Below are 22,778 nucleotides of genomic sequence, written 5' to 3' on the forward strand. Positions count from 1 at the left end.
TGCTTAAATAATTGCTTACTTGAATGAAGCCACTTTATATAGTTCAATCGAAAAAAATATATTCTTACGATTTAAGATTTAATTTTCTTAAAGTAGAATTAAATAATTATATATTCTTGAGATGACAATTGCAATTTATTTAAAATTTATTAAAATGCAATTTATTAAAATAAGACTATAATATTGTTGAAATTTAAAATTATTAATACCGACGATTATAATAAAAGATATTTTTTATTGTATGATATTTGAAAAAACTGCAAGCTACAAGAATTTAAAAAATATCGCTATCCATTTTTCCACAGAAAATGATTAATTATTAAATGATTTTTATTAAAATATTTTCTTATCGATATACTTATGATATAATTGACATCTTTAACTGTAGCTTCGAGAAAATTGAAAACACTGACGCTCAAACTATTCGATACCGCGTAAGAATATCGACGGTTCTTTAAGAATCCATAATCACGCGAGGCAGAGATTGGAATCCCTTTCACGCCGGGAATGCGTATATAACCCTTGCCGCGAGGGCCACGGCGCTCTTTCGGAGAAATCGGAGAATCCGATACCCAGGAGCATTCCACCGAGATGATTGTCGGGTGCTATATTGAGTCTTCCTGCGAAGGCCTTATCGTGAAAACGCGGGGGAACGTCAAAACAGCGGGGACTATCTTTGACTGAGAGCACGTCGAGTGCGAAGATCATCGCACAGTAGCCTTCTTATATTACCGGGAATTTAATGCGATAACTGCGTCACGGCCGCACAGAAATAGAATCGTGATAAAAGATAACGTACGTCTTGTCCGCAGATCGACGTATATAAGTATATATCGGTGACTACGATACTCTGAATACCGAAACAATGATTTATCTCTCCGTCCATCGTGATTCATTTTTCTACGTGAACCCTGTATAAATACGCAGCAAAAGAGCTCGAGATTGAGCAAGAATATTAAAATATTTTTATAGAGATTATATTTCTCTCGTGACTACTTTCTTTATTCTGTTATTTATGTTTATTAACGATGAGTATCATGATTGCTCGACGAATAAATGACAGATTTTAATCTGAATTGTAAGATATGCTTCGGAAAGATAATGCGAATATGTAGTGCTCTATAAATATAATAGGGATAATCTTTGCCTCAAGAATCACTTTAAAGGAATGCGATTCCAACAATTATCAGAGTCGTTTCAAAATAACAGAAAGGCTTTCGAAAAGGCGCAATTGACAGACAAACAGTAGCCGTAGACGAATACGGAATACGAGATATTTAGTGGCTATTTAATTATCGCGGAGCGATAACGTCTCGGTAATCGCGCTTTTCACATTCCTGTCGCGATAAGATAAGCGATTGCTCGTGATTCAATTTTGCTCGCTCATCAGCCCAATTCACATATGTATTTATGCGCAAAAATGCAATTATTAATGGAGTCGAAAAATATCGATTCGATATCGATTCTCTCGATATGCGAATATCATACGATATATTCTGCATATGACGCGCATACATGCACAGTTTCAAGAGCATAGTGCGCTTAATTCACGATAAAGTCAGTTGGCAACAAATTGCACCGAGATATAAATCGACTCAATGAATGTCATCGTCAGGATATCCATCCTACTCGCGTTGCCAATGATATAATTTCTCTGACGTCGGACGTCGAACTCTAGTCTGCGTTCCCCACGCGCGGGCCTCTAAGGCCCACGCGGCAGGCGCGATACATCTAAGGTCATTCTCCAGAGGTTAAACCGCTGGGAAAGTTTAGTATACAAAGTCGCGGTATATTAGCCGGCACTGTTCGAATGCACAAATTTGCATAAAAATGCACTCATCGGTCGTCTACCTTTCAATTTTAAACGAGCCCTGTGTTCGTGTCCGTACTAATTGATATTTAAACGAGATAATGATAATAAAAATACTGTATCCATTTTTTTAAATTGCTCAAAATAGGTCGATAATTTAATGAACTTTATAAGAAAACTGGCGTATCCGAGCCATAGCGGATGGTAATGCCTAAAAATACTTTAATTGTACGCGAAAATGTAAACGAGAACAAGGCATATGCATATATTTTACTTGGTGCATTTACCAAGATATATTCTCATTTTTGAGAAATTCTATAAAAACCCTCTTTACCGCGATTCCCGATTCAGCGACTTCGCCCCGATATTTTTCTCGTCTACGTCTCTTCAGGGGGGTAAAGAGGGTTTTTATAGAATTTCTCAAAAATGAGAATATATCTTGGTAAATGCACCAAGTAAAATATATGCATATGCCTTGTTCTCGTTTATATTTTCGCGTACAATTAAAGTATTTTTAGGCATTACCATCCGCTATGGCTCGGATATGCCAGTTTTCTTATCTTGTTGTTTGATACATAACAAGCCTTTCGATTTTAGTTTAATGAACTTTACTATACTTTTTTTAATAACTTAATTTCATATTAATCATGTCTAATGTTATCGCAAACTGCCACGAATCATTATGAATGCACACAGAAAAGAATATCATTCTACTGCCAAGAAAAACGATTACACAGTTTATTTTTCTTTTTTTAAGTAATAGTTTCCTTCAACAAGGAATATATATTCTTGATAATAGTCTTAAAATAGACTCATCACGAGTGTTGGAAAATCTCATTATCATATACTCGAAAGAAGACTTTATTTTCTCTTCAAAAATATTGTAAACTCTATGTAAACAGACCAAATTTCTGTTTTAATTTAATATTCTCGACTAAAATATTGCACTTACTAAAATTCAGAATATTAATTAAATTTAACGCTTATGATAAACTTGTGATATACTCAAAATAAATAATATTTACTTGTATACAGTATACATTTTTCTCTGTACGTTTCATGCGTAGAAAAAAATTCCGATATCTAAACATTTGGAAATTTTTGACAAACACGAAAAGACTTCAAAGAATCCAAAAGGTTCGTAATTTTATGTACAGACGCATTGAAATCCATTTGTTTGACGACTACGCTCTAAATTGATCAAAATTCATCGCTACTGCAAATTTTTCCCCGACTTGACTCGATAAAGGCAAAAAAGATTGAAATCTCAATTTTTTTTCGCACAGTTAACGAAACCATGCTCTTGACGTTCCAAAATTCCAAACCGCAGAGAGAAAGAGGGAGAGAAAGAGAAAGCATGACGTGTTATAAAGAGACGTTAAGACAGAAGCGCGTCACAAAGAGAGTCGGAGAAAGAGAGAAAGGGCAAAATGAAAAAGAAAAAAGAGAGAGGACGGAGGAGGAGAGCGAGAGCACGCTCGAGAGAAGCGTGAAATTCCGTCGGATCTCTAAAAATAGTCGCTTACAAAAAGGAAGAATAACACGAGTACGCGTATATCTGGTCTCCGGGTAAAAGCGTAGGCCTATTTATGTATCGCCCGGTAGAGATGGAATCCCGATCCCTTCGTATGGTCGTTAACATTGTTTGTCCCTGGAGAAGGAGAGCTGTAGGAATGTGAAAAGCCACGCCAGCATAAACGGCATGCACAAGCACGGTGGCCAGTCTTTCGCGGTTAATTCCGAATCGAAATTCTTGCAAATGAAATGACAAAACGGCCAAGATATTTCGCGCGCGGCGCTCTTGAGGAGACCAAAAAAAACTCTCGAAACGCCAAGTCGCGAAAAAGAAAGCTTTTAGTCGAGCGATTCTCCTTTTTTATGCAAGCAGATGGCAAAAATGTTAAATTCCTTTTAAGTAACTGGCAAAAAATACAATCGCATCCTACAAATAAAATTTAAGTAAAAGAATCTAAAAGATATGAAAATTTATAAGTAAACTTGGGCGCGCACGTATATCTAAGTTATTATATAATTATTACATAATATTTATCCACTTGCACAGAGTACATTAGATTAGATATAAAGTTGAATAAACCGAAGGAGTAAAGTGAACAAGTTAGATTAGAACGAAAGAGCAACGAGGGAATTGTGATAAGAACCTTGTGATAGGAGCCTTAGCCGATGGCGATACCGATGAACGAGTCAATTTTTTTTCCACTCCGACATGTGGGAATTTCGCGGGGCATATTCTCAAGGTTCACCTCTTGAGAAAGATAAAAATAATTGTATAGGGCCCCTGTGGAAGAGTCGAGCGTGCAAAAAGGTGTACACTGTGGCTCGAACAAATTTGAGAAAAGAACGAGCGGATGCGTTCAATTTCAAAACTTAAAAGATTTCGAAAATCCTAAGAATAATATCGTAATTTTTAAAAATTCAAAGGTGTAAAGATCTCGATATAAACGTAATCGCATTCGATTGATTTTACATTTATATTTGGTGGCGAGAGAGACGCTATTTTCGTTTAAAATTAGATTTGAATAGTTTAAAATTGGCCAAACGGTAAAATAAATGAAAAATATGACAATTTCCTGTATATGTAGTATTTGTAAATAACAGAGATTACAATTTTGAAACGAACAAATTGCGTTTACATCTCTAATGCTCCAATATTATTTCAAGATCCATATCTTTTCGATATAAAGAGATTCTAATCTTTTAATCTTTTCTAGTCTTTAAAAATAGATACAATACCATGTCGTAGGGAAAAAAGCTGAAACGGAATTTACAAACGCCGACGTCGGAATATTCGACAGGAAATAAAGGATTATACAGGCATCTCCGGCGGCGCGAGAGGAGCATCGTCTCATCTCGATGAGTTTAGAGAAGAGACGAACGGTAGCATATATATCCGCTCGTTCCGGCCCGATCGTACGCTCTCGGCAATCCTCGTGACTCTTCGTGCGTCACTTTGTGGACCGCCTGGGGGCCCTACGCGAGCGTAACACGGTAGCCACTATAGCCAAAAGGGTCCCATGGTGCGAGTTACGCGAAACTGAGAGAAAGAGAGACAAGTGGAAAAATAAAGAAAGAGGAGCGAAAGAGAGAGAGAGAGAGAGAGAGAGAGAGAGAAAAGACAAGAAAAGAGAGGGGAACCGGGAGAACGTCTCGGACCGAGGCAGAAGAGAGGAAGAAGGAGCGAAATGTCCGAGGGGGACCGAAAGGACAGCAGAAATCCGAGGGGCAGGGGGGCGAGGGGGAAGGAGAAGGGGGATCGGCATCTTTTCTTCGTGATGCATCGAGGCTCGAAAGAACGGCGTTAAGGCCCTCTTTCCCCCTCCCGCTCGACGCCACGTACTACGCTCGGTTCCCCTGGCCCCTTCCCCCCCCTCCCACCCCGCTAACCGCGAAGCTGCAGGGCCCATCGGCGAGGGGAAGAGGCCGAGAGGAGAGCCTATGGCGAGCAACGGCGGCGGAGGGCCGAGGGAGGGCGATTCGAGAGGACGGGAGACATTCCAATCTCTCGTGGCAAGCCTGCTCGCCTGCCTTCGCCGTCCCTCGCTGGCTTGTCTGCTCGCCGCTTGCCAAGTCACCGTCTTAAAGCCGGCTCACCGAGCGGCCGCACGAATGATCGTAACCCTATAGAATATATCTCCACGACGCTATCGGGCCAATCCATTTTTATTTCAAATCAACAATCGTTCCTATGTACGATCGACGAATCTGAAACGAATGCGAAATTGACAGCACGCTCATAAACAACGCGAGTTTGTTTCAGTATCGCGCGCGCGCGCGCATCTATTGCATTTAAAAGTAAAATAAAAGTATATTAATGAAATTTGAACAAGCACAAAAAAAAAAGAATAAGGGACAAATATTACTTCTTACGTCGAGCCTTACGTTAATTAAAAATTTTTCCCATTATGATATTAATAAAATAATGTGTCGTAATATTTTATTTCAAAGTAACTAGTCTCATTAATAATATGTCGTATATATATATATATATTTTTTTTTTTTTTTTTTTTTTCGTGCGGATGATACATTCCGATTATTATGTGTACGTTAAGGATGTTTCGTACCTATTTTCAAAATATTGAGAATTTGACGAAAATTGTACAAAATGCCCTTACATATGTTTAGAATCTTCAGCACAATTTTTAAATCGATTCACTAAAGCGTTCACAAGTTATAAGGATTTTAATTTGCACGTGAATTAACACGTGTTCTTGTGGGAAACGTATAATCACGTCGATTCAAATGACAAAAACACATGGAAATAATATTCAGAATTTGTTTAAAATTTGCAAAAGTGTATCTGTCAAAAGTTAATCATTTCGATGAATAAAATGCGGAATATTTCACTAAAAACGCAATAAATCTTAAAATATACATCTTTGCACTGTAGCTAAGATCAAATTGTAATATTCCGCAATTTCTCATACTCAAAATACACCAAAAGTGGATATATTCGTCAATTGATTTTTAGCTACTTTTTGCTGGGATTGTACATACAAAGCATCCTTAAGATCACTTTTTCATAAAAGTCCAAGTGTATAATAAACGATCGCGCATTAATCGGTTATAATGTTGCCGAGATCAAAGTGGCACGCGGAGGATAAATGTATCCAAGTATGCTTTCGATACGCGAGATCGCGAGAAAAAGAGATGAAGAGCACAATGTAGCGTAGCATACGCCATGCTGCAGATCCAGTTGCAAAGAACGACTCCGCTTTCACATTTATCGAATTCCAACCGTTGGTTCGTTCGTTCGTTCTGCATACCACGATACCGCGAATCCGTCTCGAGCCCATTACGAAGCCGAGATCACGTCGTTGCGACATTGTTACCCGCATGGTCGATGATAGCGAAATAATGAGAGAAGGAATCAATCGAGTGCCGTAAAACGCGGTCTTTCAACGACCAATTTGTAGGCGCATTTATTCCAGTTTGACGAATATTTTCTATAAAAATAAGGTTTCCTGCAAAGGTCTACAATCCCCTTTATCTTCATCTTACCGGAATACATTTTGAAAAGAGACGGTCGCGACGAAAAAAGATGTTTAAAAGAGTACACGTTTATTTTTAAACCTGTATTTATATATTTCTCGCGTTCCTGACTGCTTATTCGAAAAGCGGTATCCAGAAGAGAATGCGTCGTTGAGATAAATAATTTACTCTTAATATTGAATAATTTTTCAATTCCATTTATGCGAATAAATAATGACCGCATTTAATTCACGTCTACGCAATGATTTTGAAACTTGAAATTCGCACCGATACGAGACACACACACATGTGTGTAAATCTCGTCGCGTGCACAAATTTTCTTGAATCTCGCGCTTAATTAATCCCGCGAATAGATAGTCTCGCGTAATTATTTCGTAATTATTTCGTAATTATTTGCGCTCGTACTTGATCGATCGTAATCGACATCGTCGAATTTAAATTCGAGCTCGATGGACCACGTGACGTCTGTTTCGAAACCAACAGCGAGCCGGTTCCTATTTGCAGACGGTCTCGCCGCGCGTTTCCCGTTTCCTCGTTGGTCTCGGGAACGCTCGAGAAGCGAATCATTGAGCCTGGTCAGTGACGAGGAAACGCGTAGCCGTCTACCTCCGAAATCAACCTCGCGATCAACCCTCTCTGGTCGCGCGCGCATCGGGAAGGGTTTCGAGAATCGACAGAATAATCACGCGAGACAAGAACGAAATGTATAACGTACACGTATCAATCAGACTTTTACCACGAAAAGTACACACACGCGTGCAAGCTCCAATCTTCTTTGGGAGATTCGAAGATTTCCAAGTTTAGAGACAATAATGCAAGACGCAAAATGCAGCTATTCGTGCCTGTGCGTGCGACTGGCAATCACAGCTGTTTGAGCGTTCCCGGAATTGTTTTGCCATAAATAAAAAGTTAGATTGGGAAACACACGTTCGGAGGCAGGCGATGGCAGCCGGGGCCGGGGCCGGGGCCGGGGCCGGAGCCGGAGCCGGGGCCGGGGCCGGGGCCGGGACGACGAGGCGGGAGACGCAAGTTGAAACATCAAGCGGGAAACGAGTCTCGCGGCGGGAAAAAACGTACGCGCCGCGCGTACACGCCGGTTAAAAGAATGAAATTCTCCGATCGATCGATCGATCCAACGAACGGACGGATGAGCCAACGGACGAAGCGACGAAGCGACCGACGCAGAAACGAACGGGGAGAGGGAACGAAGAAAGTCCGGCACCTGCGCTTTCGAATGAGATCCGCGAACCGTATGATTTACGGCATCGAGACATTCGCAGTTTCCTCCGGCGGTGTCATAATCGGTTTTGTATCTGTCCGCGCGAGAGAGCCGACGAGCGCGATACGGGCCGTGCGGGCAAAAATAAATGGCAATTAACATTCCTCTCGCATCTCGCTGCCTCTCGACGGGGCATCACGGAGAGACGAGAGAAAGAGGAGGGGGAAGGAAAGAGGACCGAGGGAGAGAAGCGGAGAGATGCCGCGGAGCCTCCGGATGAGGCCCGTAGCGCGCGGAGAGAAGGCGGACGATGGAGGGGGAGAGGGGGGAGGGCAGGGTAGGCGCGCGGAAAATAGAGCCCGGGCGTTTCTACGAGCTTTGCCGGCAAAATCGACCAAAGTCGAGAAATACTTCCGCCCGAAAAATGTCAGATCGCGGCGCGCGAAATCCACGGAATTCCTGGATCGCGAGGTCGTCTCGACTTTCGAGTCTTTCTCTCTCGATACCGCGATACTAACCGAATATCGATACTTTCACTTCCAATACTTGGTAGTATCGATATTATTTTAAGGAACGAAATCAGAGTAATTGTAATATACTGTTAAATTAATATTTTCCGGATGATGAAAAAGGGGAGAGAGAGAGAGAGAGAGAGAGAGAGAGAGAGAGAGAGAGAGAGAGAGAGAGAGAGAGAGAGAGAGAGAGAGAGAGAGAGAGAGAGAGAGAGAGAGAGAGAGAGAGAGAGAGAGAGAGAGAGATTGATACTCTCTATAAAAATGATGTAATTAATTGCACCGTATACACAATACAAGTATATTGCAATTGAATATTAAAATTGGCGAGACGTGTTATTTTTGTCGCTCTACAGCTTTTATTATGAATGAATAATTTTAAAATATTACAATTACTCTGGCATAAAAAAGAAAAATTGCGACATTAATAAGGCATAAATAATTTCCTTTCCTCGACCACCCTGTCATCTTATTGTTGGCTTCGCAATTACTTTGCTCGAGTATCGGAAAAAAATTACTAAAGACATTGACATGTTTTTCTCGTGACTACAACAAGCATCGCGGGGCGAGGTTAAACGCTACGATTTTTTCCCCGACTCTTAATCTTTTCTTGGTCTTGGAATGCTCGCGAATGCCGAGGAAATTATGGATTCAGCCACGATCGTACGGAACGCGCGCGAACGTGAGAGAGATTTATGGTTTAGTAATTATTCATTACTCGAGGATGGGTTTTGCTAATCATTCATCGAACGTAGACACGATCCCGCTAGATGTTAAGATGCTAATTATATTCCGCAAAACAATTAGTTTCGAGAACAAATAATTTTCAAGTTCAAACGAATACGAATCATTTGTGCGTGTAAGCGATAAATAATAGATATTTGCATTGTTTAGACTCGTTGTTCATAAATTATTCTCGACGTCGTGTAATTTTCGCATTCTTTGAATAATTTTTTTACGCTACTATAAATTCCGACAAGACGGTAATAATTCAAAATGGAGAAATCGATTGTAGAGTGGCGTAACTTTAAATAAACTTCTCCAATCAAGGTTAATCGTGGCGTCTTCGCAAATTGCTATCTAAACTTTCGAAATTCCTGAAGGTTACGTCACAAATCCTCTCACGAGCGCGGCTAGTCATCGTTGGAATACGGAAAGTCATCGCAAAGACGTCGTTCGCGATATAGACTCTTTGAATTGCACTTCATTTCGTCTCTTTGTATACGACACGTGAATCTTTTATGCGATAATTGACATCGACGACGAGTCAAATCGTAAAGATGTAAAAAGTATCAATCATACGAGACGGATTACCAGGGGCTACCATTTCATTAATCTCGCGAAATACAAAATATACATAATCATTTTCCGTACTCAAAATTAAGCGTCGAGTAAATTTTCAAGATGTCAACAATATCGTAGATTAAAGAAATATATAACATTGCTAAATATAAAAGTCGCGTAAAATATGGTATACTCCCCATCCCGATCATAAATTTAACAAAGTTGTGCGTCGACTCGGATATCATTGATTTATCACGCTGCATAAAATTGTCACGTGCAGATTCGCAGCTGGAATCTACGCGTTTCGCGATATTTCAATGTTACGTACGTAAACCGAATCGAACCGATATTACGTTCGAGAAAGCCTCGAACGCTTGAGATCCATCTTTGACACGAGCTACGTAACGAGCATACATATTAATCACGATAATCTTAATAACAGTACGTAGACTTTCACGCGCGTTGGCAAGATTCGAAGGCAATCGAATGGGGTATTTTTATGGTGGATTTCGCAGAGCGCATACATCGCGGCACCGAATCGCGATGAGACGCTACTGGCCCGCGGCTTATCCGTCTCTCCGCTCGACGAGCGCGGAGAGACTCGCGCGAGAGGAGACGAAGGGAGCGAGAGGGAGCGAGAGGAGAGGCGAAGACGCGCGGCGGAGAGGGCTATTTGCATCGGAATGCAAGCCCCGGCTCTCCGCGCACGCACGCCGCACGCACGCACGACGCACGCACGCACGCACGCACGCATCGTGCGTGTGACGCGTACCTACGCGTGAAACTCCCAAGGAAGGAAACCGCGAGTTTCCTTTAATGCCTCGAGTGCCAAGCACGTTAAACTACTCTTAGATATGAAATGGTGTTGCGATCTCGCGTGCAAATACGATCCCGTGGAAAAGTTTGCGGCATGTTTGCCGAATGAACGATGAAATTTCTTAATAGAGTAATACAAGTTTGCGAAAAATGAGAGTTGAAGTTGAACAAAAAAATGTGGCGAGTAGAGCAAATAAATTTCAGTAATATATAAATTGATACTCTTTCTCTGAAGTTATGAAAATCCTATCATAATATTAATTTTGCATTATTCATAAAAATATCCTTTAAATCAAGCAATCATCGGAGCGTAATTATTTCTCGAGATTGATTGTAAAACTGAAGAGAGAAAGTGTACGTGTACGAGTTTTGAAAAAAGAATGCAAGAGAAAAAAAATTGTGGTCGACTATCAGATTTGTACATCTTTGATGGGAACGTTGCTCGGGATATTTCAAGAATTTTAAGAATGTGAGAACCCACACATTATCTCTTGGTAACGATCTGGGTTTGGATATCTTATTTCCCACGCACACAATTGCACGCGAGGGTTATACCATGGTTAATTTGTAATATATACAAAAGGATGTATCCACGTATCGAAGGTACGAAGGCGCATCGTACATCTTTACTTCCAGCGCAAACATGTTTCCGCCAATAAATATAAGCGTGTTTGCCCTCCAAACTACGAATTTTCTAGAGGCGCAACAATTGCTTAATCGTTGCGATAAATTATCGAGTATCTTATCGTCGCAGTCTTTCGACCTTAAAAAAATGCAAGTTAAAAAAACTGTCGTTAAATATGCAAAGTATTGTATCGTTACGTTATATGTAAAATTATTAAATTATATTATATTGTATTGTTATTTTTTATTATATTGTTACATTATATGTAAACAATATCATTTATTTAGATAAAATTCCGAGACCCGCAATTTTCTTTGCCAAAAGTAGACGCAACATACGTTAACGAAAAATTGTCTGTAGTTTACGAATAATTGCCCGGCATCAAACATGCTCGATATAAGAGGATAAAATGTTAAAACATTGAACGGTATAAAGTTTTCCTCCTTCCTTTATATATCGGTTGAAAAAATGTCTCAAAAATAAAACAAAATCTCTCGAAATAGATTTTTCTGTATTTTATAACTATGGATATCACATTTCCTTGAAATATTACGCGCAAGCTCTCCGAAAAGAATCCAAGCTACGTAATTTAAAAACGTCGAAAGAACACGTGGAATATTTCTATGCAATTGGTTAAAATATATATCTTGTCTTATATTGGACGAATTTCACGTGTCGCGGCGAGAAAGCAGCTGTCGACGTCTCGACGACAACGACGAGAGACGAGACGAGAGAGAGAGGCTTTTGGACGCGAGGCGAGGGATCTCTCGAAACTAGAATCGCGCGCGGTCCCAGCCGCACAAGTAAATTCTCGAAAATCGACGATGACATCATGACCGTAGTATTCCGCCCGAAATAAATATACCGTACATCGACATTCCTCCCCGAGCCCGGAGAGCTCGCACCGCTGCCGCCGCCATCGATAAATATTATTATCGTATCTTTCGTTTGCTCTCGGATTAAAGACGCTGTCGCTTCTCTCTTTCTCTGCCTCTCACCTGGCGCACATTCCACCAAAAATTCGTAACGCAATCGCGCTGCGTGACGTAAGAGCATTCCGGCGCGGGTCCAGACTGGCGTCAACGACGAAATACCAAAGCCTCCTCTCTCGCAAACGTTCGAATTAGCTACCTGCTGCGATCCTTGAATTATGTATTACCGAAGAAATTTGTCATACGAGTGTCGCAATACGGTCAATCGGGTACATACATCGTTACGCGCGGGAGGAATTGGAGAACTTTGATTTTTTATAGAAAGGAATCCACCAATGATTATCATAAATATCGCAAATATATATCGTTTTTCCATCGTATAATAATTGAAATTTTGCGACGATCGTGATGAAACGGCGAGTCACGCGACTGTCATAATTTTCGAGCAACAACTTTAGTGCGTGCATGATGCGCGAATCTCCCGACGTTGATACAAGGGGACACGAACGTGGTTAATCGTGTGTTAATCTACATTGGTACGCTCCTAGTATACGTAGGGTACGCCGAATGACCGGAAGTAACATGATTTCTCACGGACTGACTTCCTGCCGCCCTCGTCGACCCTCGTTGAAATTCTACCGATCCCCCTCCCTCCCACTCGGTTTTAATCTCGGTAAAGCGAGGTTCATCGACACGAGGAGCGATTAACGGATCAATTCCGCTTTTACGAATGGTATTTTAAGCGAAAGATCGCTCCGCTCAAAGAGATGAATGTTTACGATCGGTTGTTTCCGAGCTTACCTCGAGTACGTCCTGTGCGGTCTGCAAATAGTCGCGAAGCATGGCCTCCTGTATCGCCCGCCATTCCTGTCTTGGATCTTCCAATTGCGTTGTCTCTGTGAACATTAATCAAACGACATATTAAAACAAGAAGCCTTGTCGTCGCGTTAATTATCGCTACAATGATTATGCCATTCTTACAAGCAAATTTTTTTCACAAAACGAAACACTCATTGGATTCTATTAAATGAGTGCAAAAAAATCTCCAAAATAATTAAAAGTTAATCGTGTCCAATCAAATTTTTCATTCCTTTTTAAAAAAATATTTAATACGATAATTTGTCCAATTATCGCGAAAAAAGATTTTCTTTATGTATAAACTTGTAAAAGATATAAACAAAGATCCTTCTCTTTCTCTCTTTTATGTAAATCATATAAATAATTATAAATTTTAAACGTAGGGTTAAAATATTTTACATGTATGTGTCTACTCATTTATACAAAAATATTTTAGTGTAAATTTGAAAAAAACTTTTAAAATAAAATCTACAATATTTCATATACGATAATATAATTTCAAAAATTAAAATAATTTAAAATAGATTACTACTGCAGAGAGAAAACTGAGTAATAAATTTCACAAGTAAATAACAAATAATTCATAAATTGCGCTCACCCTACGATTGCTTCATCGACTCCTTTTTGCAGGCCTCCTTTTTCTCCTCTCTCGTCCATTCTTTTCCGCTTCATCATACATTCACTCGCGAAAACACGATTAATCGCAATCACCAAAATACGATAATCGCGCGACACTTTACACGACACTCCTGCGTTAATCGCACGCGACGCGATCTTCTTAAATTGCGACGAGAGAACGCGAAAAACTACGTGTAAAAAAATGCAGAATTACATGAATAATACATGTTCGTGTAATTCTATATTTTCTTTTTTTACTCTGGTTTTATACAATCTGCTCGGCACTTGCAAATCATGCGTTATTCATCGCGATAATATTACCTCTATGATTAACGTATAAGGTATGTTCGCATTTTAATGCAATATTATTTCACGTAATATCACAAATAAACATACGAGATAAAATTTAGATAAATATTCGCGGATTGCAATATTGGAGAACATGATTAGATTAGAATTATAAAATTAGATTAGATTAGATTAGATTAAGTTTGCCGACTTATTCGCACGGCAGATTTTAACGGAATAAATTTCGCGAAATACGCGCGATTTAACAATAATATACAAGCGCCGAATTAATGTGGCATACGGTTGATAAATATGAATACATTAATAACGATTGTATATTAAAAGCGTTGCGACGTCGTTCGATCCGGAGCTGATTTGCATTGCATTCGTGACATTTGAAGTGAAAAACACGGAAATAATATCGACTTGATCTAGATACCACGCGATACAGATTAATGATTAAATCAAGAACCGACAGAAAAATATGAGATCGATATTACATTTCCACATTCCGCGCAATACACGTGTTTCATTAACGCAAACAACGGATATAATTTCATTAGAAATTATCCAATATCCATCGTTACGATATTCTTACATTTATCACGAGAGTTGATCGATTACGCGAGATGATAATCGCTCGCAATAATGAGTCTCGTTCGCTCGAATCTCGTCGCACGAATGATAGGGGTCAAGGTTAAGACATGTATAAAAGTGTGCTACACGTCACGAAAACAAGAGTCGAATACCATGTGTGTTTTGATTCGTTGTCACTGCGAAATATTTGTATAACAAAAATTCCGACGAGAGACTTTTTTTGCACAACTCTGAGATACCATTCCACACGTACTTTCACCAATACCTGTATCCCTCCCTCCATGCGCCATAGGCTACGCGCAGGCGCGCTTCTCCCATGCTCGAGATCCAAGTGTAGACACAGTGTGTGGGAGTATCTCATACTATTATGTATTTTCGAGTAAGCCACGAAGGAAATACGAAATCTTTTCGCGTTGCTTAAATTAATTATCAATAAACGTATTGTGCACGGGCTTTGCGTTACTTTTTTAATCGATCATGCGACACATTATATTACCGCGTTTTCAACTCGAAAATGATTAGCATGCTTCTAAATTGATGAGAAAAAATTTCACACGCGAGACGAGATATCTTTGCGTCTCTCCGAGCATGTTTAAAGAAGTAATTATCGTCCGTAAATATCTCGTATAAACGGACGCCGAATTTTGCAGCGTATAACGCGTACTATTATTTACGCAAGGCCATCTTTGTTGTCATTTGCATGACGAGATTCGAGCAAATATAGGTAGCAACGCTAATTGTTCCATATTTTTGTCACATTCCATTCCAGAACGCAATGTCGCAAATATTAGACATATTACAAACGCGATTATACTGTACGATTATTGCAATTATTAATCCGATTAATTAATTTCCGCAGTCATTGCATTTTAATTCGCATAATAAAGTTGCCTGCTCGATTATTAATAAGGTATCGCGGATGTGACCCGAGTGTCATTCCGATTAATAAATACGTTATATTCGTTATAAATTTTCATATTTATCAACCATACATTTGATAAACTTAGCATTTGTATTATCGGTTAAAACGCATATTTTATGTGATTGATTCAATCGGAATCAATCGCGAGTTAAAAAGACATAATCGTAAATATTGCATTCCGTGGATATCTATCTTATATATTTTAATTTGTATATTTATTCATTTATAACCGTGATTTTCGCGTTCTCTAATCACAATATGAGATACAGTACAAGCTGTGTGCGATTAATCGAACTGGAAATGCTGTGTAAAACGATCATCGTATTCTAATTATTAGTGCGCGCGTGATCGCAATTATTATTAACCATGTTTTCGCGAGTGAATATTATGTCAGTATTACGAAGAAACACCAAAGGCCAAACACAAGAGAGGAGGAGGAAGCCTGAGTCTGGAGTAACATTGAGCTATATCATTGTCTGGTGAGTGTTGAATTATTTTTTATATAACACATGGATATATATATAATAAATTGCATTCTGCTAAAGAAGTTCTTTTGCAGCAGATCTTTTGCATAACTTATAAATGATTTGAAAGATTATACATATAATAATGTTTGAATTTTAAATTAACATTGTATAATTATATGTATTAATAATTATAATATACATATGTATAATAATATATATGTAATAATAATTATAATATATATGTACTAATAATTATATATATAAAATATTAAAGTAAAAATTAATGAAAAAAGAACAATTTTATAAACAGCGAGAACTTTAAATAAAGTCATACAAAATTTAACATTTCATATTCTTTCTATTTTAAAAATATATTTTTACAAACTCGATCGAGGTTATCGATGATCGAGTGAGAAAATGCATATATAAATTCATATGTGATATAATACAGAGATTTCAATGAAAATCACTTCTCGTAAGAAGAATCTACCTGGTCAAGTTGGCGCGCATACTTTCTCAATCAGATAGTAGAAACAAAAAAACTTACGATTGACATGATTGATGTAGTAGGCACCCACGTGTTTATCGTAGGCCTCCTCCCAACCGAGGGGAAGTTCGTTTCCGATACAATCCGCGAACGTTTGGGGTTTAGTAAACCTATAACAATAGAAAGAAAAGAAAAATTAAAATATTACAATCTTTTATTCTATTGAAAGATTTTTCAGTATCTTATGTAATTCATTGGTCCTTTTAAGAGAAATATACATATATGTATATACGTTTTATATTAACAAGTTGGATAATAATATAAAATAAAGAAACAGATATCTGATATTAAATTGCAAAAAAGTAAGTCAATGTAAATTAATTATTATCGGAATACTATTTATATTAAACAAATAATTGAACTGCACGCAAGTCATTAACCAAATTATTTTAAAATCGCGTTATCGCATGCATATATCGCGTTATGTACAAGGAAATAATAATATGCATTTTTTAATTTCATTTATAACATTTATGATAATTTTTTAATTACGATTACAGTTTTAAAATCAATCTTGAAATTTCAAATTTAATAATATTGCGAGGCTAAAAATCAAAATTACTACGACTATTATGATTCAATACGAAAATACACGATTATGCTTTGGAAAAGAAAATCTTTGGCATATTCGTCAGTAAATTTTTTCACACAGAATTATTTTTTTTTACGCACGCACAAAATTCCTTACATGCACAGAGAAAAATGTACGCTGTATTCAAGTAAATATTATTTATTTTAAGTATTTCATAAGTTTGTATATCCGCAAATATATCATAAGTTTACCACAAGCATTAAATTTAATTGAATATATTCTGAATTTTAGTAAGTGCGGTATTTTAGTCAAGAATATTAAATTAAAACAAAAATTTGGTTTGCTTACTACAAGAGTTGACGTAAAGTAAGTTTGATTTTTCTTTGATACAACTTTACAATATTCTTGAAGAGAAAATAAATTCTTCTTTCGAGTACATGATAATGAGATTTTCTAACACTCGTGATGAGTATATTTTAAGATTATTATCAAGAATGTATTCTTTGTTGAAGAAAGCTATTACTTAAAAAAAGAAAAATAAGCTGAGTAATCGCTTTTGTTGGCAGTAGAATGATATTTTTCTCTGTGTGCGCAAGCGAGATATATGTAGACACATAGATATGTTTAATCGAAACGTTCTCTCGCGCTCGTGTATTCGATATTCGCGACTACATATCGTTATTTGTCGTATCAAGTCGATGTGAAAGGGGTTCGCGATTCGTCGCCTTGGCGTAATACCGTAAAACTCGTATTAACGCGCCCGATGTTTAGTTTTGCGGGAAAACGAGCGAGGGACAGGGACGGTACGCGAAAGTACGGAGCACTTTCGCTTCCGTTCATTGTCGGTTCGGCTAGGACATATGGAATTTCACGCGCGCGCTTTCCTTCGATTCGTGATCGGCAGTTGCAGTCGCAGTCGCGACTCGTTAAACTTTGTAAGTCGCTTTAACCTTGGCATACCGTAGAGCCGTGTCGACGCGTAGCACACGCATTCAGCGTTTCATTTATCCTTCTCCTGCTCCCTTCTCCGCCTACCCCCTCGGGCAGTTCCCCGGGTGCCCTCGTGTCGCGATGTACGCTCCTGACCTTCTTCTTCTCCCTTTTTCTTTTGCACTCTCTCTCTCTTTCTCTCTCTCTCTCTCTCTTTCTCTCTCTTTCTCTGTTTCTTGTCGTTATAGTAGGATAGAATCGCGGTAAGGCCAAGGGCACGCCGAGACCGTGAATCACGCGACGGAAAGAAGATTAAGGAAATTGTCCATGAAAACGTGTAATGAAGCGCAATCCGCTCCCCTTCTCCTAAAAGTAGAAATTTTGCTCCATTTTATATTAAAAATATATTTCGATATGGATCTTTGAGGCACGAGAGATTATTAAGAGATTAAATCGGAAAAAGTTTGGAAATCTCGAGGAGATTTCTAACAAATATAAAAATGCTTTTGGAATTGCAAAAGGACAATAAAAAAATTACAACAGAAAAATGTTATGTGTGCGAGCGATGACGAAAGAGAAACAGATGATTCGCGAAATTTCACATTTTTCTCGTGCGAGATAATTTCAATATTTTCATGATGTAGGTTTTATTCGAATTGCAACATTCAAGCGTAATATATTCTCGCATGTTCAGCTACATTTTATACATACATTATACATAAGAGAGAATAAAAAAATTACATGTCTGTCAATCCCACTCATTCGTACATGTACATGTCGTATTTCCAATGGCGATAACAATTTTAATAAAAAAAAAAAGAAAGAAAAAAGAAAAAATCCATATGGAAGATTGGACAACCGACAACCGATCATTTGGTGATTATCGGTTTCGTAGATTTGCAAGAAAATGGCTGCATAAGAGTTGTAAATTAAAGTATCCATTTTGTAGCGTTAAAAATTACATAGTAAAAGAAATGATTAACGTAATTCGCCGAGAGAATACTTTTAGAATTAAAAAAAAGAGAATATTTGTCAGTTAAAATCAAATATTTATTCAGCTTGTTTGCCACGTGTATACGTTTCTCTATCTCTATTAATTCAATTAAAGGCTAAATATGAAGAGATGAAATTTGCGCTGCAATTAACGTCTTCTTTGTAAACGCTAATCGATGATTATTAATGACGAATTGTGTCGGATGAGCTGCTCGAGTGAGAAAAGTATGGAAAGAATTCATTCTTTCCATACTTCGTTCTGTATTACACGCTTTCATGCCACGTCTACGGAAATCGAAACTGGATACTCCAAGACATATTGTTTAACATTCCGACTCGCAACGGAATCCGCATACCGCTTTGTCAGTTGCGTGAGCGACATCCGATTACGCTACGTTCTTCATTTTTATTTTCTTTATGCATCGCGCGCGCTACATAATAATTGATCGCTATTTAAAGCGCAATTACGTAAACTGGATATTAACTGAGTTAGTTTTTTACTTTGGCAAAAATTATCGTAAAAAATACCAACGACATCTTCGATCAAATTTTTTTTATGTAAACGATGAATTTCGAATGTATCGAATTTTTTTAATGACAGATATAAAATTAGTAAATACGTGTAAGACAAACACGCAAAATTATAATTATAATTTCAACGTATATTTTATTATGTGACAAAAGAGATTGAAGGTTAAGGTTGAATCATCATCGTCGGAAGAGAATTCGGAGAAATGAATTTAATCGAAATTTCAACGATAATTGCGATTTCGCTTGAATTGTTCGTCGCGTTGCAAGGAAAAATTGCGCAACGACGATAAACAGATATTTGAACGTATAATTTCCCGTAAGTTAAAATTCCAAATATCAGCCGTCACAGTTTCTCGGCGCGTCATTCCCTCTTCTTCTTCTATCGCGCGCGAATATACATGTGCGGTAAAAAGAAATTCTCAGAAAAACGCCAATCCAAGTTTACAACCGTATCCTATCTTCTCCTTCTTCTCCCACCCCGGTCGATTCCCCGCTGGATATTTGCGCGATGACGAGAGCCTCCTCGTCATTAGGCGATCCATGACGGACGCTCCAATTCGCGACAGACATTGTGCAAGCCCGACAATGTGTTTGTTTTACGGCGAATCACCGCGAAATCTGGTAGCGCGTTGCTAACGATTATTCAAGGCCGAAGAGCATTCTTTTTCGCGCAACACGCATATTATAATTACTTTGCGTGTGATCGCGTGAAACGTGTCTCGACTTTATTTTTAGGCGTTTAAAAAAGATGTGCAATTTGTCGAAATTCTTGTTCCGAAAATCCTATTTCGATTAACTTGATAATTAAAGCCCAAAGTCGCGAAAGATTAAAGGATCCGATTTTATTTGCGATTATATTTATTTGCACTTTGTACAGCGCAATTTATTGAAATTCTTTGACGAAGTAATTTTGCGATTAAACCGTCGTGATAAAATTAATTATTCCGCATTCATTGAAGAAGGCTCCTATATGTTGATAAAAAAGTGCAATGATTCAACAATAGCGCTTTACTTGTCGCGTACAATTAGTAAAGTAGAATAAGCGAGACATTATACGATGAGTATATTCAACGAATGCACAAATGCTGTCTCGATGTAGCGGGGCAGAAAAACGGCTTGTTGTCTGTGTAATTAAATTGAAACTTCAGACATAGATCAAGGACGAGCAGCGTACCGTTACACGTTGCTATAATTTCATAAAAAACAACTCATCTCTTTTCATTTTTCTGGCCACGTTGATCTTGCGTATTTGTTCCGGAGATAAGTATCGATTTAATCTTATTAAAATTAAAATTTGTACACACACAATTAGGCAATTAAAAATAAAGCATTAAACTAGATCGAGTAATTAATTTAAAAAACATACAAGAGTAATTGATTATAGTAAAATATAAAAACTAAATTTAAATAATAGAGCAAAAAAGACAAAGATAAGAAAAAATAAGATGTGAAAAAAGATAAAGAAAATTTAATTTTTATTTCAAAAATAAAATCTGTAAAATTGTGCAATTTTATACTTTTACGTGTTTGGCTGTTGCTAAAACATCAATGTTAATTAATAAAGATTTCTAGTTCGGGAACTGTAAACAAATTTAACATTGACATTGACTGATTGAAAATTTTAACAAACTTCAAAATGTTGGCAGTTCGCAACTAACAGATGTGATAACGACTAATAATAACAAGTTCACGCCGATAAGCTAGAAAAACGGCGCACACGATCATTCACTAGCCGGTTGTCGGCCAACATTGTATCGAGACTCATTCACGAGGCGTTTACGTGTGTTTACGAGGGAAACGAAGTTACAAATTTGCGTAACGCATATTGCGCTTCATTAACATGCCGCCAATTGTAGGTATGCAAAAATAACCGAAGCAATATGGTCTCCATTCAAGAAAAATCGATATATAACGAGTTTTCAATTTCTAGAAAATAAAAATATTTTAAAAATATCAAAATGATAAGATAAACAACAGTCGTGAAAATTACTTTCCGAAAAGACTAGCAATTTTACATGTGTAGATTAAATTATATTTTTCTTTCTTTTTCTCTTCTCGTTTTATAACTTTTTATTATTTATTATTAAATATCTTTCAATTCACTTATATTTATTTTCAATTTACTCATAAATTATACGATATTGATTTCAATGAAGAAAAAAGGTCACGCGGGATACAAGTAGAGTCAAATAATTCTCTTATCCGAATGGGACATTCATAATACGAGTATTCGTAGAATGAGGCGCATTTCCGTGCATGAAATTCTTAGATCGCAATCCGTCGCGTGCATACCTGTGCATTGCATACGAAGGAAACAATAGGCTCGCGAGACAGATTACAGTAATATTCTTGTCGCTCTCGACCGTTTACGAAAGAACGCCTACAAAGTCTTTTCGTGAATGTCGCAAACTCCAGTCCAAGTCTAACAGCAATGGAAAGTAGAAACTCGTTTTGTGTGTTAAACAATAGAAATCGAAATTACTGTCTTTCGAGACACGAGTTTCGGACATCACTGTCTTGTTAATCATGCCAATAGAGAATTTAAAAACTTGTCGTAAGGTACACGCGGAGTAAAATAAATTAGTAAGTTGCGGTAAATTAATGTTTACGAGAGATTTAAAAAAATCATATAGTAAATTTTAATACTCTGTCATAAATATTTAAATGCCAATCGACAGAACAAGATACAATTACAAAATGTTTAACACACGTATAAAATTTACAATGAAAGCGTCTAGAATAATTGTAAAAATGAAATGCGATAATAAATTTAAAAAATAAAAGCTTTATTTAATAAAAAAAAAAATTACTAAAATGAATATTTCTTGCGTGACTAAGCTAAAAAGGAGTCGTAAATTCAAGATGTTTTCGCGCGAATATACATTCCATAGATCCTCGAGACGTAATCTCTTGGCGTGAATATATGAGATGACACTTAACGTCGTGCTTGGAACATTAACCGAGCTCATCGATGTCACGAAAGTGTATATTTTTGCCCTTCTTCGTAAATGACGACAAAATGATTCCATAGAGAGCAATAATTGTATGCTTTCAAGATAAAAATTGCGACAACGTCATTACAAAGAGAGATCATAAATTATTTAAAATCTCCCGAGTAATTTTTATCTCTATTTTTTAATCAACTGTATTGTTTTTTTTTCTTAACAAAAATTCCTAATTAATTGTATTGTTTGCTTTTTCCTAACAAAAATTCCTTTATTAAAAATCACTAGTGATTAAAAAATAAAGAGCTTTTCGATAAATTAATCTTTCGATAAAATTAGTCTTTC

The 22,778-nt window shown here is 37.5% G+C and overlaps 1 protein-coding gene across 1 annotated transcript in view; it reads right to left on the minus strand.

Annotated features, from left to right (window-relative positions):
* Window positions 1–22,778, minus strand: part of LOC105251214 (protein kibra) — a 53,926-nt gene that overhangs the window by 20,784 nt on the left and 10,364 nt on the right. The window contains exons 2-3 of the mRNA XM_025406989.1: window positions 16,503–16,612; window positions 13,007–13,101 (exon numbers count right to left, since the gene is read on the minus strand). Of these exons, the coding sequence (XP_025262774.1) occupies window positions 13,007–13,101; window positions 16,503–16,612 (205 nt within the window). The remainder of the gene's footprint in view (window positions 1–13,006; window positions 13,102–16,502; window positions 16,613–22,778) is intronic.

Source organism: Camponotus floridanus, unplaced genomic scaffold (genome assembly GCF_003227725.1).
Source record: "Camponotus floridanus strain SB8 unplaced genomic scaffold, Cflo_v7.5 scaffold16, whole genome shotgun sequence".
NCBI lineage: Eukaryota > Metazoa > Arthropoda > Insecta > Hymenoptera > Formicidae > Camponotus > Camponotus floridanus.